Genomic DNA, 25,558 nt, shown 5'->3' on the forward strand with positions numbered 1-25,558 from the left:
GAAATATACAGTGGAAAAAAGACAGTCTCTTCAATAAATGGTGCTGGGAAAACTGGACAGCTATATGTAGAAAAATGAAACTCGACCATTCTCTTACACCGTACACAAAAATAAAACGGATAAAAGACCTCAACGTGAGACAGGAATCCATCAGAATCCTAGAGGTGAATTTAAATAAAAACATTTTAAAAAAGTGATCTAGTTTCATTCTTTTGTATGTAGTTGTCCAGTTTTCCCAGCACCATTTATTATATAGACTGTTTTCTTCTCCATGTATCTTGTCCCCATTGTTGTAGGTAAATTGACCAGATAAGTATGGGTTTATTCCTAAAATTTCCAATTCTTTTCCATTGATGAATGTGTCTACATTGTTGGATTGCTTTGAACTGTAGGTTACTTTGGATAGGATAGACATTTTAAGTGTTCTTCTGAACCACGAATATGGTATATCTATCCATTTATCTTCAATTTCTTTCATCAGTGTTTCATATATGAGTACACAGTATAGGCCTTTCACCTTCATAAATTTATTCCTAGGTTATTTTATTCTTTTTGGTGCAATTACAAGTTTTTTTAATTAAAGTATTGTTGAATCACAGTTGAATTAGTTTCAGATGTACAAGATAAGATAGTGATTCAACAAGCTTATAAATTATGCTTTGGTCACCATGCATGTAGCTATCATCTGTCACCCGACATTGCTATTTTAATACCATTGACTATATATCCTATGATGTATTCCCTGTGATTTATTTATTCTGTAACTGGAAGCCTATATCTCTCAATCCACTTTACCCATTTTGCTCATGTCTCACCCTCTCCCCTCTGATACCCATCCATTTGTTCTCCGTATTTATGGGTCTCCTGATTATTTCTTAGATTCCACTTATAAGTGATATTTATGTGTTTCTCTGACATTTCAATTAGCATCAACTTCCTTGGTTCATTCATATTGTTCCAAATGGGAATATCTTTCTTTTTATGGCTGAGTAATACTTCATTGTGTATACTACCATCTCTTCATTCATTGTCTACCAACAGGACACTGTGTTGCTTCCATATCTTGACTATTGTAAATAATGCTGCAAAAAACATATGGGTACATATTTTTAAATTAGTGTTTTTGTATTCTTTCAGTAAATACCTAGTATTGGAATTACTGGATCTTATGGTATTTTTAAAAATTTTTTTGAGGAACCTCTCTACTGTTTGCCACAGTGACTGCACAAGTTTATATTCCCAGCAGCAGTGCATGAGAGTTCCCTTTTCTCCAAAAGTTCTTGTCTTTTTGATACTAGCCATTCTAATTGGTGTGAATGGGCAGAGGACAATTTCTCATTGTGGTTTTGATTTGTGTTTCTCTGATGATTGGTGGTGTTGAGCATCTTTACATGGGCTTGTCATCTGTAGGTCTTTTTTTTTTTTTAAATGATTTTCAGTGCTCCAGAATTCATTTGTTTATGCACCACACCCAGTGCTCCATGCGATACCTGCCCTCCACAATACCTACCACCAGGTTCACCCAACCTTTCACCTCCCTCCCCTCCAAAACCCTCAGTTAGTTCCTCAGAGTCCACAGTCTCTCATGGTTCGTCTCCCCCTCCAATTTCCCCCAGCTCCCTTCTACTCTCCATCTCCCCATGTCCTCCATGTGATTCCTTATGCTCCACAAATAAGCAAAACCATATGATAATTGACTCTCTCTGCTTATTTCACTCAGGGTCTGTTCAGTTCCTTTGACCATTATTTTAATCAGATTGTTTGATTCTTTTGGTGTTGAGATGTACAAATTCTTTACACGTTTTTGACATTAGTCCCTTAAAAGATATGTCATTTACAAATATCTTCTCTCATCAAGTAGGTTGTCTTTTTGTTTTGTTGGTTTACTTTGCTGTGTATTTTTTCTTTCTTTCTTTCTTCCTTCCTTCCTTCCTTTTTTTTTTTTTTTTTTTCTTGTAGTCCTGGTAGTTTACTTTTGGTTTTGTTTCCCTTGCCTTAGGGGACCTATCTAGAAAAATGTTGCAAAGCCCATAGTCAGAGAGATTACTGCCTATGTTTCCTCTAGATATTTTATAGTTTCATGTCTCCTATGTAGGTCTTTAATGCAATTGGTGTTTATTTTTGTGTGTCATGTAAGAAGGGGTTCTGTTTCATTCTTTTGCAGGTAGCTGTCCAGTTGTCCCCATACCATTTATTGAGTAGACTGTATTCTTCCAACCATGTATTTTGCATCTTTTATTGTAGATTAATTGACCATATAAGTGTGGGCTTATATCCGAGCTCTCTATTCTCTTCCATGATCTATGTATCTATTTTTGTGCAAGTACCATACTGTTTTGATTACTAGAGCTTTGTAGTAGTTCTTGAAATCTTGCATTGTGATTTCACCTGCTTAGTTCTTCAGTGTCAAGTTTCCTTGGCTATTCAGGGTCTTTTGTGGGTTTTTAAACATTTGAGGATTATTTGGTCTAGTTCTTTCAAAAATGCTGTTGGTATTTTGATAGAGAATACATTTAATTGGTAGATTGCTTTGGGTCTTGTAGACATTTTAATGATATTAATTTTCCCATTACATGAACACACTTGTTTGTGTTGTCTTTATTCTCTTTCATCACTGTTGCATAGTCTTCAGCATACAGGGCTCTCAAATCCTTGGTTAAGGGTACTACTAGGTATTTTATTCCTTTTGGTATAATTGTAACTTGAATTATTTCTCTTTCTGCCACTTCATTATTAGTGTAGAGATATACAGCTCATAATTTTAAGTATTAACTTTATATCCTGCAGCTTTAGTTGAGGATTCTTTGAATTTTTTGAATTTTGCTCAGAGTTTTAGGTGGAGTCTTTAGGGTTTTCTATGTATAGTACTATGTTATCTGCAAAGATTGACAACTTAATTTCTTCCTTACCAATGGGTAGACACTTTATTTCCTTTCCTGTCTGATTGCTGTAGCTAGGCTTTTCCGTATTATGTTGAATAAAAGAGGCAAGAGTGAACATTCTTCTTTCATTCATGCTCATAGAGGAAAAGCTCTGTGTATCCTCGTTGACTAAGATCATAGCTGTGGGTTTTCATGTTATCTTTTATCAAATTGAGATGTTCCCTCTAAATCCACTATATTACAATATTAAGAATTTTTATCAGAAACATGAATTTTGTCAAATGCTTTTTCTGCATCTATTGAGATGATCACAATACTTACCGTTTGTTAATGTGATATATCATATCATGTTGATTGATTTACAAAGTTTGAACTGTTCTTACATCCTCCAAATAAATCCCACTTGATTATGGTGAATGGTTCTTTTATGTATTGTTGAATGCAGTTTGCTAATCTTTTGTTGATGATTTTTGTATTTTTGTTCATAAGGGATACTGGTCGGTAGATTTCCTTTTCTTCCCTGTAGTATCTTTGAATTTGATATCAAAGCAATGCTAGTCCCATAGAATGTGTTTGGAAACTTTCCTTCCTCTTATTCTTTGGAATAGTTTGAGGACAGTAGGTATTCATTCTTTTTTAAATATTTGGTGGAATTCATTTGTGAATCTGTCAGGTCGTGGACTTTTGTTTGTTGGGAGTTTCCCCACACCCCCTCCATTACCAATTCTATTTCCTTACTAGTAATTGGTCTGTTCAGATTTTCTATTTCTTCCTCATTTGATTTGGAAGATTCTATATTTCTAGGAATTTATCCATTTATTCCAAGTGGTCTCTTTCTTTGGCATACAATTTTTTCACAGTAGTCTTATAATTCTTTTTATTTCTGTGGTGTCAGGGTTTTTTTTTTTTCATTTATTTTTTTTATCCTCCTTTTTTCTTGATAAACTCTAATTTTCTATCAATTTTATCTCTTAAAGAACTAGCTCTTGATTTTGTTGACCTATTTATTTTAGTTTCTACTACATTTATTTCTGTTCTGATCTTTATTACTCCCTTCCAACACTGGGTTTTGTTTGCTCTTTTTCTAGTTCCTGTAGATATAAAGTAGATTGAGATTTTTCTTGTTTCTGGAAGTAGTCCTGTGTCTCTAAAAATTTCCCTCTTTGGGACACAGTGAAAGCTGTTCTAAGACTTTTGACTGTTGTGTTGTCATTTACTTTAGTCTCCAAGTACTTTAAAAATTTTCTCTGTGAATACTTAATTGATCCATGTCATGTAGTAGTGTTTTATTTGACCTCCAAGTATTTGTGTTTTCCATTTTGTTTTCTTGTTATTGATTTCTAGTTTCATACCATTGTGGTCAGAAAAGATTCATATTACTTCATTCTTAAAATTATTGAGTCTTGCATTGTGGTTTAGCCTATGATCTATTCTGGAGAATGTCCATGTGCACTTGAAAAGACTCTAATCTTGTTTTTGGATGGAATGTTCTGTATATGTCCATCTGGTCTAACATGTCATTTTAAAGACACTGTTGGAGTGCCTGAATGGCTCAGTCAGTTGAGCATCCAACTCTGGATTTCAGCTCAGGGCATGATCTCAGGGTTGTGAGATCAACCCCCACTGGGTACCATTCTCAGCAGGGAGTCTGCTTAAGATTCTTTCCCTCTCTAGCATATATTTCATTTATTATATTCCTAACTCTGATTCTTTTTTATATTTTCTGTTGGCATTTTCTCTGAGTTCTTCCATTCTCCTCTGTAGTCTGGTGAGCTTCTTTATGACCATTACTTTTAATTCGTTATCAAGTAGATTGGTTATCTCCATTTTGTCTAATTCATTTTTGAGGTTTTGTCTTACTTGGAGCAAATCCCTTTGTCTCCTCACATTGCCTGACTTTGTGTTTATTCCTATTAATTAGGCAGAACAGCTACTTCTAACATTGAAGGAATGGTCTTGTGTATGGTCACCTATGTAGACTGGCTGGTTGGAGTTGTAGCTGGCATGAACTTGGTGGTTCTGGGGCATTCCATGCTGGGCTTCCTTAATGGGATGGCTAGAACTATAGTGGGCATGGGCTAGGGTACTCCCTCGACTCCATGCAGAGGGTGTCCTGGCAGGATCACTAAAGCCAAAGTTGGTGCAAAGTGGAATGTGCTGGGGTTCTCTGCATGGAGGACACCTAGTGGGTTAGGTGGAGGCAAAGAGGGGTGCAGGCTGGGGTGTCCTGAGCACCCTGTGCAGGGGTGGTGGCTAGAGCCGTGGTGTAGCATGGTCTGGGACATCCTGGGGTGCTCCATACAGTGGGTCCCCTGACAAGAGAGCTGTATCTGAACTGGGTGCATGGTGGGGTATCCTGGAAGGCTTAGTTCATGGGATGCTCTGGCAGAGCAATTATAGCCATGGCTGGTGTGGGTTAGGTTGTCTCAGCGTATTCAGTTCAAGGTTTGCCCTGGTCAGGTGGCTACAGTTGAGGCATGGTACAGACTATGAGCTCCTGGGATGCTCTGTGCAGGTGAGTCCTGAAACTCTCTTGAGCTAGGGGTGTCAAACATAGCAAGAATTAGGAAATAAAAACAAACAAACAAACATGTGCCTGGAGTGTTCCACAATGTTTTCTACTTTTGTCACTTTGGCAGCATGGCTGTAGCTGTGAGTGCTGAGCAGGGGTGTCTTGGTATGTGGCATGCTGGAGGCTGTCTTATTTGGATGGCTTGGTCTGGAGTGGGCTAGAGGCCAGGGGCTCACTGTGGCAGTAGGCTAGCTAGGCTGCCTGTACTGTATTCCTGTCCATACTAACATGGACAGGAGGGAATGTAAATAGTGGTGCTCACCAGTACCTCCATGCAGAGTTCTTGCTGCTCTCCTGCTGTGTGGTGGTGGTAGGGCTGGATGCTTTAGAAGCTAGTTGCTTTTAATTTGTGGCTTTCTTTCTGTGGCCTAGGGCAGCTGCATCTGCTCATAGTTCCTTAGTACTATCCCTCCCCATTGTTATTCGCAGTGTTGGGACTGTGAGTTATCTTCATTAATATGTCTCCATCTCTCTCACAGTTATGTGTTTTTTTGTGCGGAAACTGTTCAGTCAGCTTTCACTTCTCCTTCAGGAGGAATTGCTCCAAAAATAGGTTTATATTGGGTGTGTCTATGAAAGAGGTGAGTTTGTAGTCTTCCTAAGCCATCATCTTGGACTAGTCTCTAATGGGATTTTTAAATTTCTCTTTCTTCTACTGCATTATTAGTATATAGAAATGTAACACATTTCTGCATATTAATTTTGTATACTGCAACTTTATTGAATTCATTTATCTGTCCTTTGGTGGAATCTTGGGTTTTCTATAATTAGAAAATATATCTATCTGCAAATAGCGATACTTTATCTTCTTACTAATTTGGATGCCTTCCCTTTTTCTTTTCTGATTGCCACAGCTAGTACTTCCTGCCAATGTTATGTTGAAAAGTACAAGAGTGGATCTTCTTGTTTCTGGTCTTAGGGAGAAAGCTTTTAGTTTTTCACTTTTCAGTGTGACATTGGTTGTGGGTTTTTCATATTTGGTTTATCATGTTGTGGTATGTTCTGTCTGAACCCAATCTGTGGAGTTATCATGAATGGGTATTATATTATGTCAAATGCTTTTTCTGTATCTCTTAAGGTGATATGGTTTTTAGTCTTTTCTCTTAATGTGATGTATTACATTGATTTACTTTTGAATATTAACACTTTTTATTCTAGAATAAATCACTTGATCATGGTGATTTTTTTAATGTACTGGTGAATTCAGTTTGCTACAATTTTGTTCAGCGTTTTTTTGTATCTATGTTCATCAGATATGTTGACCTGTAGTTTTTTGCTTCGCTTTTTTTGTGATGTCTTTGGTTCTGGTATCAGGCTAATACTGGCATCACAGAATACATCTGGATATTTTCCTTCCTCTTCTATATTTGTGGAATAGTTTGAGAACAGGCATTAACTTGCTTATATTCACCTATGAAGCCATCTGGTCCTCTTTTTTTTTTCGATTACTAGTAATGAAATTGAATGGGTAATCAGTCAGTTCATATTTTCTCCCTGATTTAATTTTAGAAGATTTTATGTCCCTAGGAATTTATCCATTTCTCCCAAGTTGTCCAATTTGTTGGCATATAATTTTTCATAGTAGTTTCTTGCAATCTTTTATATATGTGGTATTGCTTGATATTTCTCTTCAAGCCAGATTTATTTGGGTCTCTTCTTGTATGTCTGGTAAAGGTTTATCAGTTTTGCATATCTTCTCAGTAATCAGCTCTTGCTTTTATTGCTCTTTTCTTTTTAAAGTTGGGTTTTTTTTTTTTTTTTTTTTTTTTTTAGTTTATTCCCACTCTAATCTTTATTCCTTGCTTTCTTCTACTAGCTTTGGGCTTTGTTTGTTCTTTTTTTGGATCCTTTAGTTGTAAGGTTAGGTTGAGATTTCTCTTGTTGCTTGAGAATGCTATAAACTTTCCTGTTAGAATTGCTTTTGCTGCGTCCCAAAGATTTTCTACCATAATGTTTTCATTTACATTTTTCTCCATGAATTTTTTTCACACCTTTTTTTTCATTGACCCATTGGTTTAATACCATGTTGTTGAGCCTCTGTATTTGCATTTTATTTTGTTTTCCAGTTCTTGTAACTTATTTCTAGGTACTGTTGTGGTTAGAAAAAGATGCTTGATATGATTTGTCTTTTTAAATTTATTGAAATTTGTTTTGTGGTGTAATATATGATCTATCCTGGAGAATATTCCATGTACACTTGGATAATGTGTATTCCATTGTTAGATCCATCTGGTGTAATGTGTTGTTTAAAGCCAGAAGACCTTAATATTAAAGCAGGATAACACTACCTACCTCATCACTGTTCTGAAGATTAAATCATTATAAACATATATCTATGTACATATGTAGACACCCAAATATATAAATGTACATAGTAGCACTTACCTGGATCTTTATATGTATTTCTGGTACCATACCGCGAGGGGAGAAAACCCAATGCCTAAGGTATATATGGTCATGGTGGCATAACTGAATTCAACTGTAGGCTGCTTTTTATATATAGACGTTCAAATTATATTGAACAATCATCTTTGACGTACAGGCTTCTCTTCTTTTGTAGGTAGTGGATGTAAGTAGAGAAGGCAAAGAAGAAGTATTCTATGGGCCTACACTCCCTTTTGCTTCCAATGGAATAGCTGCATGCTTTCTTCCAGCTCCGTATTTCACATGCCCTAACCTTCAGACTCTTCAAGTGCCTCATCACAGAATTGGGACCATCTGAAAGGCAATGCTTTGTTAATAACTATCATGAGCAGAAGAAAAGTTTCATTTTTGGATACTGGGTATGAAAAGACTCAGTGCTCAATGCTTCCTTGTTTTGTTTTATATGTCTTATATTCTGATAAACATTAGCAAAAAATGAACAGTTTTCTAAAACACATTACTGAAAACTCCTGTCACCCTTCTCTTTGTGGGTCAATATACAATATATATGACTTTTACTGTGGTATAGCTTAGTACCAACTTAATGGTCCATAATTGTTCCATGGGTCTTTAGAGCCTTTGTGTATACTTTTTCTAAATCAATGCTGTCTAGGAAAACAGGACAATGTTAGTAAGGAATTTATTTCACAAGTACTGTCCTCAGTGGTCTTTAAAAAAAATATTCAGTAGTTGTTTCCCTTCCTACGTAAACCTGGGTTTGTAATTTTTCTTTTAAAAATTTAACATTATGCAGCCCCACTCGGTATAGACTCAGCATTATGACATTATAAAATTTTAAATGCCATATTTTATTCAAGGTTATACGAATAATAGAAGTATATCAGAACAGCAATTGGAATACCCATATTTTTTGGCTTGGTTAATCTGTGACCTTGGGCAATGTGCTTACCTTTCTCTACTTGTTTTTCCACTTTTTAAGGAAGATAATTATTGATTTCCATATGAATTCAGAAGAATTTTGTGAAGATTAGGGAAATGCTAAGTACTTCGCTGAAGAAAAGAAAGTTACTCAAATTACAAGGTATTTTACAGTGTTTAGAACCTTGTAACTGAAAGGGGAGGTTATTTTTGAAATTAAATAATTACTAAATAGAACTTGAAACACATATTATGGAATAAATGATTCGAAAAGCATGTGAAAGATATGCTAATTAGGAAAAGGGGAATTTACCAAAGCCAAAGATTCCCAAGTCTGTACAAATTTCTTGCTTCAAATAATAATTTAAACTTCTCATTTAAACTCATTTAGTGAAAAATGACATTTTAGGCTCAAAAAAAATTTGTTATACTAATTTTGGCACCATAAAGTGCTCTGACATAAATCTGAACCTAGACTTGGTAATTCTAATAAAAGTTTTTCCACTTTGTTAAAGGTTATGTCAATCTTGAGGACTTGTGGGATTCTTTTCCACCACCAATACATATTTTATTACTACAAATTTTTAATAATGCATAAGAATTCTTATTTAGGGTGAGGTTTTTGGATTTGCTTTGGCTATAGCAAAAATATACACATAAAACTCAATCACTTTTGAACATAAAAAAATTCAAGAAGTATAAAATGAATTTTTCTCTTTTCTTTTTAGGATCTAAGTCACCTTTATAAAAGGGAAACTTTACGCTTTTTCCTTTGGCATAGTTTAATTATTCAGCAATCTTTATCTTATAGAAAACTGTCCTTTTATTGATGGAAGCACTTTTAGTAATCAGAAGTGAATAAAAACAAACACTTTTTAATCCTAAATACAAAATTCACTAACTTTATATATTGTTATATACCTAAAATTTTTAATTTCCAAATAATAAGTAATCTGGTTATTCAGATTAAAGAACAGGAGGAGAGACTAGAGAGAGGTAAGGAGCAAAAAAAGTGAAAAAACCTTCCAGAGATTTAGCCAAAAAATCTTGAGTATTTTTATAGTTCTGAAAAGTACAAATTGATACTGTTCATTGATATCAAAGAGTGTCTTTAAAGGGTATAAATCATGTAAACTAAATATTTTAAATGCCTTACCAAGTCAGGAAAATGACTCCAGTATTTGAAGTAGCTTTCAACAAGAACCAGAGCAAGAAGTATTTCAGATTTACTAAAATTTCTACTTGACAAATGAATTTACTTCCAGCTGTTTTTACCTTATAAAAACCATTACATTTAAAATCCCAGATCCTATATCCAATGAATAAAAGGGAAATGGTCTAAAAATAAGCTTGCCTGACTGATAATGGAAAGGTAGCCTGAGATTACTCCTGATATTTTCTGTTTAGACTTCTAACTATTCATTTAAAACAAATTGGCATATTATTATCAAACCCCTTCTTGGTGAAATTTAATGTGTTATTCACTAATATTACAGAATTGAATGCAGAGAATTTTAAAGTTTTGCATCGTTTTTGAAAACATCTTTTATGCTGTAGCCAGAGAATAGAATCCAAAGTGCAACATTCTTCTCTGAGGAAAAATAAAATGCTGAACACTTATGATTAGATCATTCTCCTCAAATTATTAAGAGCTAATAAAAATTCTAGAAAACTATGCTTGGTCATATAAAGCAAATTCCATTGAAACTATTCAAATAAGTGAACTATCCTTCATAATTCATCTTCCATTTTTATTCTCCAAAATTATAGACTATATTGTATTTGTAGTAGAATTAAATTAAATTTCCATTGGGAGATCATGAAACTTCCACCTCCTTAAACAGCTACTTCAAGACTTGACTTTACAAGAGAAGACACAGGTACCAGATAAATATTAGCAGAATGTTCCTTTGTGTAGGAGGAGAAGCCAGCAAAGACATTAATCTCTAAAATAATGTGTTTGTAAAGTACAATGAAATTCCTTAGAACCTTCATAACAAAATACCTTCTAGGGTGCGATTAGGATATTTTTCCTGCTTTTTTTCTTCATATTTTCCACATGGTTTAACCACATGTATACTGTATCCTTTCCAGCTATTGCAATATCTGAAAAACTCTCTATTGTTTTACCACAGAATATAAAATAGGAATAAGATAGAAATTATTTCTCAAGACAACATGGTTCATTTTTATTTTGGTTTTCAAATAGTCAATCTATCATAAAAAAGCGGAATAATCATGGATACAGTGTAAATTATATACATTAAAAAGGTATATACCATTATTATAGACATAATTAACTTATAAACATGAATAAACAATAAGAACGTCCAGAAAGTACAATTCACAGATGCAGTAAGTTGGATAACTGTTAGCACACCACGAACTTTAACAAGCAGATTATTCAGTTCTAATCATGAGGTACTTATTTTGGTAACCTTAGCAATATAGATTATCAGAGAATCAAAATACAAATCTTTTATCTTATTAAATATGTGAAAAATATCCTAACTTTGCTAGCTTCCCAAACCAACTGTTTTAAGCAAATAAGCATGGCATTTATATTGGCATACTATACACTTGACTGACAAGAGAGTATTTTTAACCCTAGAAGGATCAGGCAGGAGATCAGTTTTTGAAAATATAAGGTTTACATAAACATAGGAATTTAGGGAAGATAGGTTTCCTACAGGTCTTTCCCAATTGCAGAAGTTTATCAAATTTTTATGTAACAGATAATCCTAACAAAGGGTAAGTAAAAATGAAAACTGTCAAAGATTCTGTTAAAGTACATGTAATTCTTTAAGAAGGAAGTAGTTTTAAAAATTTGTGATGAAGTATGGAAAAAGATAATGGGTAAAGAACACACAACCTGCAGATACTTATTTTTTTTTTTTATATAGATATCCAGGTAGAAAAAGTCAAATATGCTTAGGAAAAAATATGCTAGGAATAAAGATATAAAAGTTTTAAAGTATGAAACTGTTCTAATGCAAATGAATTCAATACTGAATGATTTTTGTACAGAAAGCATATTCCATGTTTTTTACTCCCCCATGAAAACCTAATTAAATGTTCAATTAAAATTTAAATCATAACCAAATCTGAGTATCTAATAAAGTCCTTCTATCATGCTGTTGTCCTTCAATCATCTCTTTTACATTTCATCTGTATATTTTATGAAAATTATTTGACTGGAATACTCATGTATCTAAAATATATTTTAACGGTCTTCCTATTTCAGTGACTTAAGGTTAGGTTTCTAGAGAAAGCGTAGTATTTTATGGTGGCAAACTGAATGAGGCTCAGAGTGTAGAATGAACATGGCATTCAGATATTCGAAGGCAATCTAGTCCCCTGCTTGAGTTAAATTTGCACAGAAAAGGTAGAGTCAGATGGCAGAAAGTCTCCTGACTGAAGAGCTTATATATCAGCTTACTGACACTGGGAATTAAGTGGATGTCCTGGAGTAGAAAAGTAACAGGAGGAAAGTAATATTTTAGAAACACTAATGTGAGAACTGTATAAGGTTAAATTGGAGGAAAGGAGATCAGAGATAAGGAGATAAGGAAAAGATCAATAGATAAGGAAGAGATCAACAGCAGGCGGTAGAAAAAACATTTCGGATGCACGGAGGGCAAAAAGAAAAGAAGAGCAAAAGCTTGTACTGGTGATCAACTGGAAGTGGGGAACAAGTAAGAATTCAAATTGCTTCTGAAGTTTCAGGGCTAAATGACGTGGGAAAATAGTGTCTTCCCTGGGTGGAAAAGAAAGGCAGGAGCTAGTTTGAAATAGGCGACAAGCGCAGCTCGACAAGTTGCCTTGAGGTTTCTGGAGGATCCAACTAGAGGGGTTGAGAGAAATTAGGCTCGTGTTATCAAGTCCCAACTGGAAGAATGTTGAGACAGAGCGAATGAAGGGCCAGATCTTACCACTGGGGACAAGAAAGAACATGATGGTACTTTCAAAGTACAATATGTAGGAAGGAGCAGTATCACTGAGGAAGGGCTGAGAAGATAAAGGAAAATACCAATGTCAGGTCAAAGAACATGACAAACGAGAATATAGTCTCAGGTTTCAGCAAAAGAGAATGGCTTACATTACAGTGGGGGAAGCAGCAGCCCTAGGGATGACAGGTTACTTAGGGGATTAAGTGATGGGTCAGTGAAGATTTTCAAGGAAATGAACTAAGTAAAAACAAAACTCTTCAACTTAAAAAGACAGCATCTTTAAAATTTTACTTATATATAAATAAACACACATGTATATACACATATAAGTATCGATAATCATGGATTTTTTGGGTTGTTACTTATTTTTAAAGTACAAACTGTTTATTCTTAGGATCTGTAGATATACATCCCAATGCATGATTCAGAAGCAGCTTTTCTCAGCCTTAAACATTTCATATTCTAAGGAGTGAGATTCTCAAAGACATTAATCTCACTTGGAAAAAAAAATAATATATATATATATATATACACATATATACACACAAATAATTCCTTTAAAAGTGTCACTTTAAACAGATTAAACTTCATTTGCTGAAACTTGCAAAGTGATATAAGTTTAATAAGGCACTATTATAATGGAAAGAAACTCACTGCTATGAAGTCTATTAAGTTACTTTACTTAAAGAGGGTTTTATTCATTCTGTTTGTTGTGACATAATGACAGTTGACCTGGGGTGGGAGGGACAGACTATCTGTATGTCATGAGAACAAGAGATACTCCTTTAGGATTCATAGATAAAAGTTAGGAAAGGACTAATAACTAGAGTTCACTGATTGTAATATATTTCATTTTGAAAGATACTTCTTGACTCAGAAAAGGGAGGAATCAGAAGAAGCATGATAAAGACCAGAGTCTCAAGAAGAAAACAGTTATTTCAAGGTTAACAAACATAACACATAAGACATAATTTGAAAAACAGGTGAATATAAGAAAGAGAGAACAATATTGAGGTGTTCTCTACGTTTGTGCACGAATAACTAGTAATCATGTCTGTATGCCTCATATAGAACACTTCACCAATATAGTTTCACATACATTATTCCACTGATTCTTACCAAAACACTATGAAATAGAAAAAGGAGTATTATTCTTTTTTCCCCAAGGAGAAACTCAGGCTCAGCAAGATTAAGTAACTTGCTGAAGTTTACAAAGCAGAGCTGGGACTGAGACCTACGTGGGTTCCCAACACCAGGACTGGAGTTCTTTTCCCAAATAATGCTCACCACAGAAAGGAGTCAAGGACAAGAGCCCAACTGGTAAAGTAAAAGTATCTATGAAGTACTCAGAGTTAAGAGACAAGAGCTGCTAAAGGAACTAAACTGGTTCCCTATAAATATGTAAGATGTGAAATTATAAGAGGCTCTAACTGAAGAGCAAGGAGATAAATCAGCTGACTTTTCAGACCTCTTCTGTTAATTTATAATCTCAAGACTTTTCAGAATATTATTTGACTTTTCTTAAAAGCTCTTATCCTTCTCCTGATACGTCTTTTCATCAATTTCCAAAAAGAAAGATGAGTAGAGGGGAAAAAAAATCTGGCAACTGTTGGAACCACTGCTTGTTTAAATTTAAAACATTTTATATACTATCGGTATATTCATTTCGCCAGACACCGCCTCATTCCTCACAGAGTTAAGCGTGTTGGGTATTTACTAACTTGCCTCACACATGGTATAACAAAAGATGATAAACATACATCCCATCTCCTGAACTCCTGTTTCATAAAATCCAGCAAAGAATAGCCAGGTAATCTGAAAACAAACAACAACAACAAAAAACCCAAACATCATATTAAAACATGACTTGGAAGAAACAGACAAACACAAATCACTCACAAGGCAAAAAGTCACATTACAGTGACAAGTCCCCTGGATCACCCACTGCAGACCTGCTTCATGGACACACACAGAGACACTCCCAGTTAGAAAAACTTACTTTAAATTAGTTTAACTAAAAACTCTTCAAGAGAGACAATTTTGCCAACTTTGAAAAGATCCTATAATATACTTATTTAACTTTTATTTTCTTGTTATGTATTTTATACTTAGAGGTATGTAAGGAAAAAAGTCCTAGAAAGTATTTCTAACAGAACATTATACAACTGCAGTGCAAAGTGGATTTAGATAGTTACAATGAATAGAGAAGCAAAGCACAAAATATATTAGGTATTATCACTTTCCAGTCTCTGCATTTCATCTTGTCCCACCTGTCCCAGGTGAGACAGAAGTTTGATATAGGCCTCCCTGTTTAAGGAAAAAAGAAAAGGTAGATATATTTATTAACTTTTCCATAATTTTCACTTAAGTATTTATAAATTCAGTCTACCTGAATGTCTGTCTACACACATGTGCACCCACACCCATACTCTATGATTAAAGTACTCTGATTCTTTAACAAACTTGGAACATGTGAATTCTCATGAGTGCTGCCTCCTCCAAAACAACCTCTTCAGGAACTACAGGTCTATTTCCATGGTGTTGCATTATTTTACACCATTCAGCACAATTTGAAATTAGGTTATAAGCCTATATGAAAAAAAGGCCCATTACTATTTTGACCCAAATCTGTATTATCTAGTTGGGTTACTCTTTTTTTTTTTAAGATTTTTTTTAAAATTTATTTATTTGACAGACAGAGATCACAAGTAGGCAGAGAGGCAGCAGAGAGAGAAGAGGAAGCAGGCTCCCTGCCGAGCAGAGAGCCCGATGCTGGGCTTGATCCCAGGACCCTGGAACCATGACCTGAGCTGAAGGCAGAGGCTTTAACCCACTGAGCCACCCAGGTGCCCCTAGTTGGGTCACTCTTATTCACTGGATACGCATGATATAGTTGATTCAGTATATCAAGCATCCCTCAAAAGGTAGATGTGCCACCATGGGTTTTATACAAAACAAGACACCTGAGGCTCTCAAGTCCCCTTCCTGATAAGGAGCACTGAATGTGTTCTGAGCAATAGAGGCACTGCTGAAATATATATATATTTTTTAAAATTATTAACCTATAATGTATTATTTGTTTCAGGGGTTCAGGTCTGTGATTTGACAGTCTTAAACAATTCATAGCACTCACCATAGCACATACCCTCCCCAATGTCCATCACCCAGCCACCCCGTCCATTCGACCTTCCTCTCCTCCAGCAACCCTCAGTTTGTTTCCTGAGATTAAGTCTCTTATGGCTTGTCTCCCTCTCTGGTTTCACCTTGTTTCATTTATCCCTCCCTTCCCCTAATCCTCTGCCAAATACATAGCTTTCTAAGGTGCTCACTTTGAAAAGAACAGTGTGTGATGAAAATGTCAATCATACTACAGAAACGTTCATTAGCTCAGAGAACACACCCCAAATTTTTAGGAATGGGAAAATAAGCGATCTCCAGAAAATGAATCTAGATTTTTATAACCACTGCCCAAAAAATGTAATCAAATGATCCAAACATACCTTTGTGCAATATTTCTGCCAAAGCCCCATTTCCGCTCTGAATCCTTCAGAGACTGAGTGAGGGTAGAAAGCAAGTTGATAACAACCTGCTGGTCCAATGATGCTACTGTTTCTAAAATGCCGTAAATCTGATAATCGTATCTCATACCATGATCCTGGATAAAATGCCTGGAAGTAAATCAAGTTACATAGGATTACTTCTGGGGGAAGTTCCTTGGGCTGGTATTTATATGACAACTGTAACCTGAATGCAAGAAAGATCATTTCACATAAAACAACCTTAAGAATCCAGATGCCCTATGAAGACAATTTATAACACTTAAAAATAAGGACAGAGATGGCTTATTTCAGTGTGACCGGAATGATGGCACAGGTAGGAAAAGGGAAGAGCTGCAAACCCAGCAGGGAGAGAAGAAGGAAAATCTAGTCCCAGAGACTTTGCTGCTATTCTTTGTGGGTCAAAATCTGAGCCGTAAAAACATGGAAAAAGTGAGTCCAGTTTCTTTATCTTAGTACTTCATATTTCTATATAAATCAAACAATATTTTTATGAGAAAAGCAAGTTATTAATAATATATTTTTATATTCCTTAAGTGAACAGGCGACTTTAGAACCACAAAAAGCCTTTATAATAATAAGAATTGTATGTTTTAACCATATAATTTCCACTCTCTCCCCCAACAAAATAAGAATGATTGCATGTTTGCTGTGTACAATTTATTAACAAACATGCAATCTTTACTGGTATAAAATTCTTTCTCCCCTCTTAGGGTTTTATACGGTTTTTTCTTTTTTTTTCTTTTCTGGGTGGTTTTACGCTTCTTACAAATCCATTATTTATTTCATGTAATCACAATTTAAATAAGTTGTAACCAATGGACAAGTGCCAATGATGTGATGAGAAACAAACTGAGGAATCAAAGATCCAACTTAGGAGAAAATGGATCCGTGTTATTTATCATGGTAGTGCTAGGGCAGAGATGTGTATAGTAAAAATGAACTGGAAGAAATTGTGAGACATATTTAAAAATACTGCTCTAACAGAAAGCACAAGACTCTAGAGGCGGCAAGGCAGGAAACGGCAACAAAACACAAAACACAGGAAACACTCCTCCAGTTGCAATATTGTTCTTGGGAACCAACATCACATCTATCCTATACAGTGTATGCTTCAGAGCTGAAATACAAGGACGCCTTCTGGGTCTACAGTTTCTAAAGCAGGTAAACCAGTGACATGTACCTCTACACGGGATCCTGAGTAACATGTTTAGCAGCTCTGAGGGCCTGTGCACCTGTCATCGTGACCCACATCCCCCCATTTTGTCTCTTCAATACATGCAGGAATCTTTATCACCATTCTCAGGTGAGTTCAAGTCAGTTTGCTCATCTTCCTCTCTGGCACTTTTGTCTTTTTAAATAAAACAACACAATGTAACAAAACTATGGCCAAAAAATATAATAATTGAAATACTATAACAAGTAGTAGCACATTATGTTTTGGATAATTAGTTATTTGAAAAACATGTTGGCTGTCAAATGGCTGGCAGTCATCCCCTTGGCAGTTGGCATATTTTCCAGTTACCTAAACACAGAAGTCAGCTGGGCGGCGGGTTCTCCCTCTGACCCCACTTGGCAGGCTTTTACCATGTATTGCAGGTTCTCTGTGGCCAGCCTTTTAACTAGGAGGAAAAATTACAGCATTACACACTGTGTCTGAATTGACCATCTGGATCCTCATTTTTATGAACACTCTTAATTTAGAAAAATATGTTGTTTTCTTAAAGTTTATACAGCCTTTTTGTTATTTTTCAAAATGAAATAGTTATGAGTTTTTGTTTTGTACTTGTGTATCTCCCTATCTCCTTAACTCCCATTCTAAGAAAATATAAAAATCTTGAGTCTATTTTTTACAAGCTGATAACTGAAAAAATACATATGAAGACAGGTCTCCTAGAAAGAACCCACATTCAAAAACGTTTTATCATCCTAATCCTGCAAGTAGTAACATATTGACAAAAGACAGACTGTAATCATTCAGCTGAGTTACAGAGAAGCAGATTGACTTTTTTAAAACTCATAGGTATATTCCTCCCTCTCTAACAAATTAGAAACCATCAACAATTCACCTTCGTTCAAAATTAGTCAAAGATCTCACACACACACACACATCAACTATTTGTGATGCTATCTTCCTTTCAAAAAAGACAGCAAAGTTACAAAAAAAATTTTGTATTTTTAAATATTTAATCAAGTCATTTAAAATTGTGCATGTCTCCATAAAAATGGAAAAAATGTCAAGAAGAAAAAATTCAGTATGTTCTAAATGCTACTAAATTTTTGTAATGTTTTTGGCACACTAAATACAAGTAGCTGGGGAGAAAGTGCTTTGTTTATGCATAAAAAATAATTCAGAAACTCTAATCCATTATAGCAGGAGAATAAAACAGGATACATATGAAGTTCAATTAATTAATATGTACTTAGTAATATTCTCAATGGCCTGAGGATGGTGGATAAAGAAGATGGAGCACACTTGTCTTTATTGAACAAATAACGCCTCATATTAAGTTACAGTTCTGAAATCAGTATAATTGGTTCTTTTTAAAAGAAATTTCCTTGAAAAACTCCAGAAGCTCTTTTGTGGGAGAAGTACTAGAATATCAAGAAATGGCCTTCATAGAGAATTAAGAGTAAGCATTGGGTTTTTATTTTACAACAGTTTTATTGAGGTATAATTCACATATCATAAAAACCAATCTTTTAAAGTATACATTGATTTTTTAGAAAATTCACAGAACTGAGAAGGCTTAATCACTGCCTAATTTCAGAGTAATTTCATCACCTCCCCAAAAACCTTAATTTACTAACAGTCATTCTCTAATTTCTTCCTCCCCAGCCTTTGGCAACCACTAATCTATGTTTTGTCTCTATGGATTTGATGCTTCCGGAAATGTCTTATAAACAGAATCATACACCATGTGTTTTTTGTTTTGTTTTGTTTTTAAGATTTTATTTGAGAGAGGATGTGTGTTAGCGGGGGGAGGTGCAGAGGGAGAGAGAGAGAAAGAGAATGTCAAGCAGACTGGCCATTGAGCATCGTGATGCCTGACATGGAGCTCGATCTCATGCCCTGACATCATGACCTGAGCCAAAACCAAGAGACAGATTATCAACCAAGCCACCCAGGTACACCTCCACACGGTCTTCTGTGACTGTCTTCTTTTTACTTAGCATACTGTTTTAAAGGTTTATCCATGTGGTAGAAGATATCAGTACTTTATTTCTTTTGAAGGCCAAATAATATTCCAGTGTATAGATATATCCCAAGTTCTTTGTCCATTCGCTGGGGGATGGACATCTGGGTTGTTCCCATTTGGAAGCGATTCTGAATCAAGCTGTTATGGGTCAGTGTTACATGTGTTTTTTAAAGACAACTATTTGCCACCTTTATTTAATTGAACTGAGCTTTTTAAAAAAATGGGAGTTTTTTTTTTAGTTTTTCTTTACATTAACAGCTTTATTGTCATATAATTCACATTCTGTACAATTCACCCATTTAACATGTACAGTTCTGTGATTTTAGTATAGTCCCAGAATTGTGGAACCATCACTAAAGCCAATTTTGGAGTATTTTTTTTACTTTGAAAAGAAACCTGATAGTCTTTAGCTATCACTCCTTATTTTCTTATATACCCTAAAAGAAACCCCAAATCTACTTTTCATCTCTACAGATTTCATATTCTGGACTTTTTATATAAATGGCATTGTATAATGTGGTCTTTAGTAACTGGCTTCTTTCACCTAGAATAATGTTTTCAAAGTTCATTAATGTTGTGTAGCATGTAGCAATCCTTAATTCCTTTTTATGGCCAAATAATATTCCATTGTATGGATATATCACATTTAAAAAAATCTGTCAGCTGATGGACAGTCTACCTTTTGGCTATTATGAATAATACTGCTATAAACACAAATTTCTGTGTGTACTTATGTTTTCATTAATGTTGGGTATGTATCTAGGAGGAACACTGCTAGATCACAAGTAACTCTATGTTTAACTATCTGAGGAATGACCAGATTATTTTCCCAAGTGTCTATACTATTTTCCATTTCCAATAACAGTAACTGAGGATTCTGATTTCTCCATGTTTTTGACAAACGTTATTATTATTATTATCTGACTTTTCCATAATAGCCAACCTAGTGAGTATAAAGTGGTATCTCGTATTTCATGTGGTTTTGATTTGCATTTGCATTTCCCTGATAACTAAGGATGTTGAGCACCTTTTCAGGTGCTTATAAGACATCTGTTTCATTCTTTGGAGAGATGACTATTCAAATTCTTTGCCTATTTTTAAATTTTTTTTTTAATTTACTGAATTATAATAGTTTATATATTGCAGGTACAACTTGCTTATCATATAAATGATTTACAAATATAGTCTTCCATTCTGTGGGTTATTTTTTACTATCTTGATTGTCCTTTAAAGCACAAAAGTTTTTAATTTGGATTAGTACAATTTATCTCTCTCTCTTGCCTTATGCTTTTGTTGGTGTATTGAAGAAGTCACTGACAAATCCATGGTCATGAAGATTTACTACTATGATTTTTTTCTATGAGCTTTATAGTTTTATCTCAAACATTTAGATCTATGATGTACTTTGAGTTAATTTTTGCATATGGTGTGAAGTAAAGGTATAACTTCATTCCCTTGCATGTGGATATCTATTTGAGCTGGTATAATTTCTTGAAGTACTATTTTCTCACCACTGACTCATCTTGGCACCCTTGTCAAAAAAAGTCCGTTGACCAGACATATGGGTTTATTTCTGGACTCTCAATTCTAATCCATTGACCTATATCTTTCTGCCAGTACCACCTACTGTCTTGATTATAGTTGCTTTGCTTTGTACTTTATAGAAGTTTTGAAATTGGAAAGTGTATCTTCCAACTTTGTTCTTCTTTATTATTATTTTTTTAAAAGACTTATTTATTTGAGAGAGAGAGCATAAGCTGGGGTAGGGGGAGAGGGAGAGGGGAAGAATCTCAAACATTCCTTGCTGAGCACAGAGCCCAATATAGGATTTGATCTCCTGATCCTGAGATCATGACCTGAGCCAAAACCAAGAGTCAGATGCTCAAACCAAATGGGTGACCCAGGGCACTCCTGTGCTTTTTCAAGATTGGTTTGGCTCTTCTGGAGTTACACTGTATTTGTAGATCAGTTTGGGGAGTGGCACTACCTTAACAATATTACTTCTGATCCATGAAATGGAATGTTTTCCCATTTATTTAGATATTCTCTAATTTCTTTCAATAAAGTTTGGTAGTTCTCAGATCTTAAGGTTATATTTCTCTTTTTAAAATGTATTTTAAAATGTATCTCTTTTTAAAAATGTATTCCTACTTGAGTTTTAAAAAAAATGCTATTATAGAATCATTTTCTTAATTCTGTTTTCAGATTTTCATTAAAAGTATATAGAAATGCAAAAAAAAGAGTATATAGAAATGCAATGTCTTGTTTTTGTATCCTGTAAACTTGCTGCATTTATTAGTTCTAATACCTTTTATTGGAGTGCTTAGGATTTTGTATATACAGGATTGGATCATCTACAGATAGGGATAGTTTTACTTCCTTTTCAATCTAGATATCTTTTAATTAATTTTCCTGTCCTGAGTAGGACTTCTAGTACAATGTTGGATAGAAGTGGCAAGAGTGGACATCCTTGTCCTGTTGCTAATCTTAGGGGAAAAGCATTTAAGCCTTCACCATTAAGTATGACGCTAGCTATAGGATTTTCGTAGATAACCTTCATCAGACTGAATCATTTCTCTATTCCCAGTCTGTCATTGTGTAATGTTCCTCTTTATTCTTGATAATTCTACTTGTTCTGAAGTCTGTTCTGTTTGAAATTAATATTAGCCTCTACAGCTTTGTTTTGAACTGTGCTACCATTTTTCTTATCCCTTTTCTTTTATCTGTGTCTTCATATTCGAAGTAGGTTTCTTGTGGGTAACATACAGTTGGGCTTTGTTTTTTATCCACTGTCAGTCTCAGTCATTTAACTGGCTTATGTAAAGCATTCACATTTAAAGTGATTATTGATATTGCTAGATTAACAACTACCATACATGTCACTTTTCTGTTCATTGCACCTGCTCTATTTTCCTAATCATCTGCTTTTTGTCTGCTTTCTCCAAAGGTTTTGTTTTTTTTAAGGAGACTCCACACACAGTGTGGAGCCCAGTGTGGGGCTTGAACTCATGACCCTGATAAGGGTCAGTCTGTTCAGATTTGTTTTCTTGTTGTGAGGGGAGGAGTGACGACTTTCAAGCTCTTTACATGTTGAAGTGGAAACCCCAAACCTCTCAACTAATACCACTGAACTGTCTTTTTCTCCCTTCATTTCTCTTGTTTTTTTTCTTCTTATATTTTGGTACTCTCTTGTCAGATGCAATTTGAGAGTCATTAAACATAGCAACCCCTTTATCATTATAAAACATCTCTATTTCTAATTAACGATTTTTTGGTCTACGGTCTATTTTGTCTGATATTAGTATAGCTACTCCAGCTTTCTATGGCTATAGCTTGCAGGATGTATTTTTTCTTTCCTTTTACTATTTTAATCTTTGAATCTAAAGTGTTTCCTGCATAGAGAACATAGTTCGATCTTTTTATTTTGATCCATTCCAGTGATCTCTACTTTTGATTAGTTTGTTCAGTCCTTTCAAAACTATTGTTTCTGTTGATATTAGATGGATTTACATCAGTCATTTTGCCTTTTGTTTTCTAAATGTCTTGCTTTTTTTCCTCTCATCTCCTTTACTGCTTTTGTTTTACATTATGTGCATATTTTAAAACACAGCATTTTATCTTCTTAAATGATTTTTCATTGGTTTTGAGTTATTTTCTTAGGAGTTGCTCTAGGCTTACTGTGTACATCTTATCAGAGTTTCAGATTTACATGAATTTAATTCCAGTGAAATACAGAAACATTATTCTTATATAACCTTTCCCATGCTATTGTTTTTATACATATTACCTTTGCAAATGTTACAAACCCAACAATACTTAGTTATTTTTATTTTATATAATTTTATGTCTTTCAGAGAAGCTAAAGAAAAAGAGAAGTAAGGAAAGCAAGTCTGTATTTTTGCTTTCATGACATGCTTTCATGATCATTTCTGGTTCTCTCACAATTGTTCCTATCTAGCTGAGTTAATATCTGAAGTCATTTCCTTAGCCTAATACAGCTCTGCTCCCACCACCTCCTTTGTACTGATATTGATAAATATATTGCATATCTATGTTATAGGCCCAATCATACATGATATACATATTTTTTTATATATCATTTTATACAGCTGCTTTTTAAAGCCATCAAGAGAATAAACATAAAGAAATATATATTTAAGCTGTCTTTTACAATTACATAATTGCCTTACTGGTTTTCTTTGTTTGTCTTGTGTGGGCTCACTTGACTTCAGCTCTTAAGAATTTCCCTTTTTTATAAGGCTGGTCCACTAACAACAAATTCTCCCAGTGATTATCTGGCAATGTCTTTTGTTTTTCTGCAATGGTTTTATTTTATCTTCACTTCTGAAAGGTAGCAGTTTTGCAGAATAGAGGATTTGTGGTTGACAGCTTTTTCTTTGATCACTAAGTATTACGCCACTGCTGTAGAATTAAGTAGTACCCCACAACTTAATTCTGCTGAGAAGTTTTTTGCTGACCTGTCTGGGGTTCTGTGGTAAGCGATGAGTCATCTTTCTCTTGATGTCTTAAAGATTTTCTCCTTGCCTTGGCCTTCAGCATTTTTACCATGATGCATCTCACTGGGGAACTTTTTGGGTTTATCCTATTTGGAATTAGCTGAGCTTCCTGAATGTATAGGCTATTGTTCGTTAATAAATTTAGGAAGTTTTCAGCCATTATTTCTTCAAATATTTTTTCTGCTCTTTCCTGTCCTCTTCTGGCATTATATATATTATGGTGCACTTAACTGTATCCCACATTTCTCTAAAGCTCTACATTTTTCTTCATTCTTTTTTTTTTTTTTTTTTGAGACTGCATAATCTCTAGTCATCTATTTTCAAGTTTGCTAATTCAAATCCATCCATGAGCCCCTCTAGTGAACTTTTCGGTTTAGCTCATGTACTTTTTAACTTCCATTTGGTTCTTTTTCATAATTTCTGTCTCTTTACTGATATTCTTTATTTGATGTGACAATATCATTAGACCTTCCTTTATTCTGTTAATCATGCTTTCCTTGAGTTCTCTTAACGTACTATAATGGCTACTTTGAAGTTTTTGCCTATTAAATCTAGGATCTGATTGCTCTGACAGTTTCTGTTGCCTGCTTTTTTCCCATTATATGGATCATACTTCCGTTTCTCTGCATGTCTTGTAATTTTTTGTTGTTGAAAGTTGGGCATTTTTTAATGAAGGCTATTCCATCCAACTCCCCATGAAGTCTCTAACATTGCCCTGCGCTGGTACAACCTTGGGTACACCCAGAGTGTCCTTTCTAAGGCAGTGATTTTGACAGGGTTCCCTTTGTCCTGTTTTCCGATCACACCCGGCTGTGACTCTCTACTAATCAAAGCTGATTACACTATTGTTTTTTATAATGTCCAGGGGTATAAACTGCATTACAGACTATCTAATCAAGTTCAGGCTTTTCTAAAAGGACAATTTCTGTGGGCAGTACTTGAGATTTGTTCCGATCCAAGGGCTCTTTTCAGCTGTGTCTTTCACCATTCTCTCACCAAACTAGACTGTCTATAGAGTAGCCTATATATCCAATGACTCTATTTTATTCTCCTACCTACTGTCTATCACCACAAACTCCACTGTATTTGACTGCACCCTTAGGCTTGAACTTTTTCACACTGGTTTGCAAATGAAGTCGGTTCCTTTGGGAGAGATTCAGGAGTTTTCTGCTCTATGGTCTGCTTCTCCTCCCTCTGCCTTCATCAGGCAAAATCTCAGAGGCATGGCTCTGGTGCTGGGGAGAGGGCCAGTGGTGCCCAATGAAGGACATACCCATACAAGCACTGAGTACTTGTGGAAGGACAGGCAGGAGCCCCAGGCATCCTTAACTTGCTTCACTTGGCGGTGAGTTCATACCTTTAAGCTGTGTCAAGGATGAATGGTACCCCGGTATTCTCAGTGTGTTATACTCCGTGTACTATATGCATCCCACTAGTGGGGGCTGAGGGAAAGAATGGAGCCCCCACTTCTCAGCCACACTTGCCTGGAATACAACCTCAGCATCAGGTAGCATGGGGGTGGGATGAGAAATATTGACATCCTACCTCTCACAGGATGATAGCCCTCCTACTGGGAG

At 35.0% G+C, this 25,558-nt stretch overlaps 2 protein-coding genes across 7 annotated transcripts in view; one reads left to right on the forward strand and one right to left on the reverse strand.

Annotated features, from left to right (window-relative positions):
* KLHL32 (kelch like family member 32) overlaps positions 1-11,905 on the forward strand; it is a 252,577-nt gene extending 240,672 nt beyond the window's left edge. For all 6 annotated transcript variants that reach the window (XM_059401086.1, XM_059401087.1, XM_059401089.1 and 3 more), the window contains one exon: positions 8,015-11,905. In XM_059401086.1, coding sequence (XP_059257069.1) covers positions 8,015-8,176 — 162 coding nt within the window. In that variant the 3' untranslated portion in view covers positions 8,177-11,905. The remainder of the gene's footprint in view (positions 1-8,014) is intronic.
* A 1,377-nt stretch (positions 11,906-13,282) lies between these two features.
* The window catches only part of MMS22L (MMS22 like, DNA repair protein), a 126,968-nt gene continuing 114,692 nt past the window's right edge, over positions 13,283-25,558 (reverse strand). The window contains exons 23-25 of the mRNA XM_059399252.1: positions 17,790-17,886; positions 16,208-16,375; positions 13,283-15,014 (exon numbers count right to left, since the gene is read on the reverse strand). Coding sequence (XP_059255235.1) covers positions 14,933-15,014; positions 16,208-16,375; positions 17,790-17,886 — 347 coding nt within the window. The 3' untranslated portion in view covers positions 13,283-14,932. The remainder of the gene's footprint in view (positions 15,015-16,207; positions 16,376-17,789; positions 17,887-25,558) is intronic.

Source organism: Mustela nigripes, chromosome 5, assembly GCF_022355385.1.
Source record: "Mustela nigripes isolate SB6536 chromosome 5, MUSNIG.SB6536, whole genome shotgun sequence".
Classification (NCBI taxonomy): domain Eukaryota; kingdom Metazoa; phylum Chordata; class Mammalia; order Carnivora; family Mustelidae; genus Mustela; species Mustela nigripes.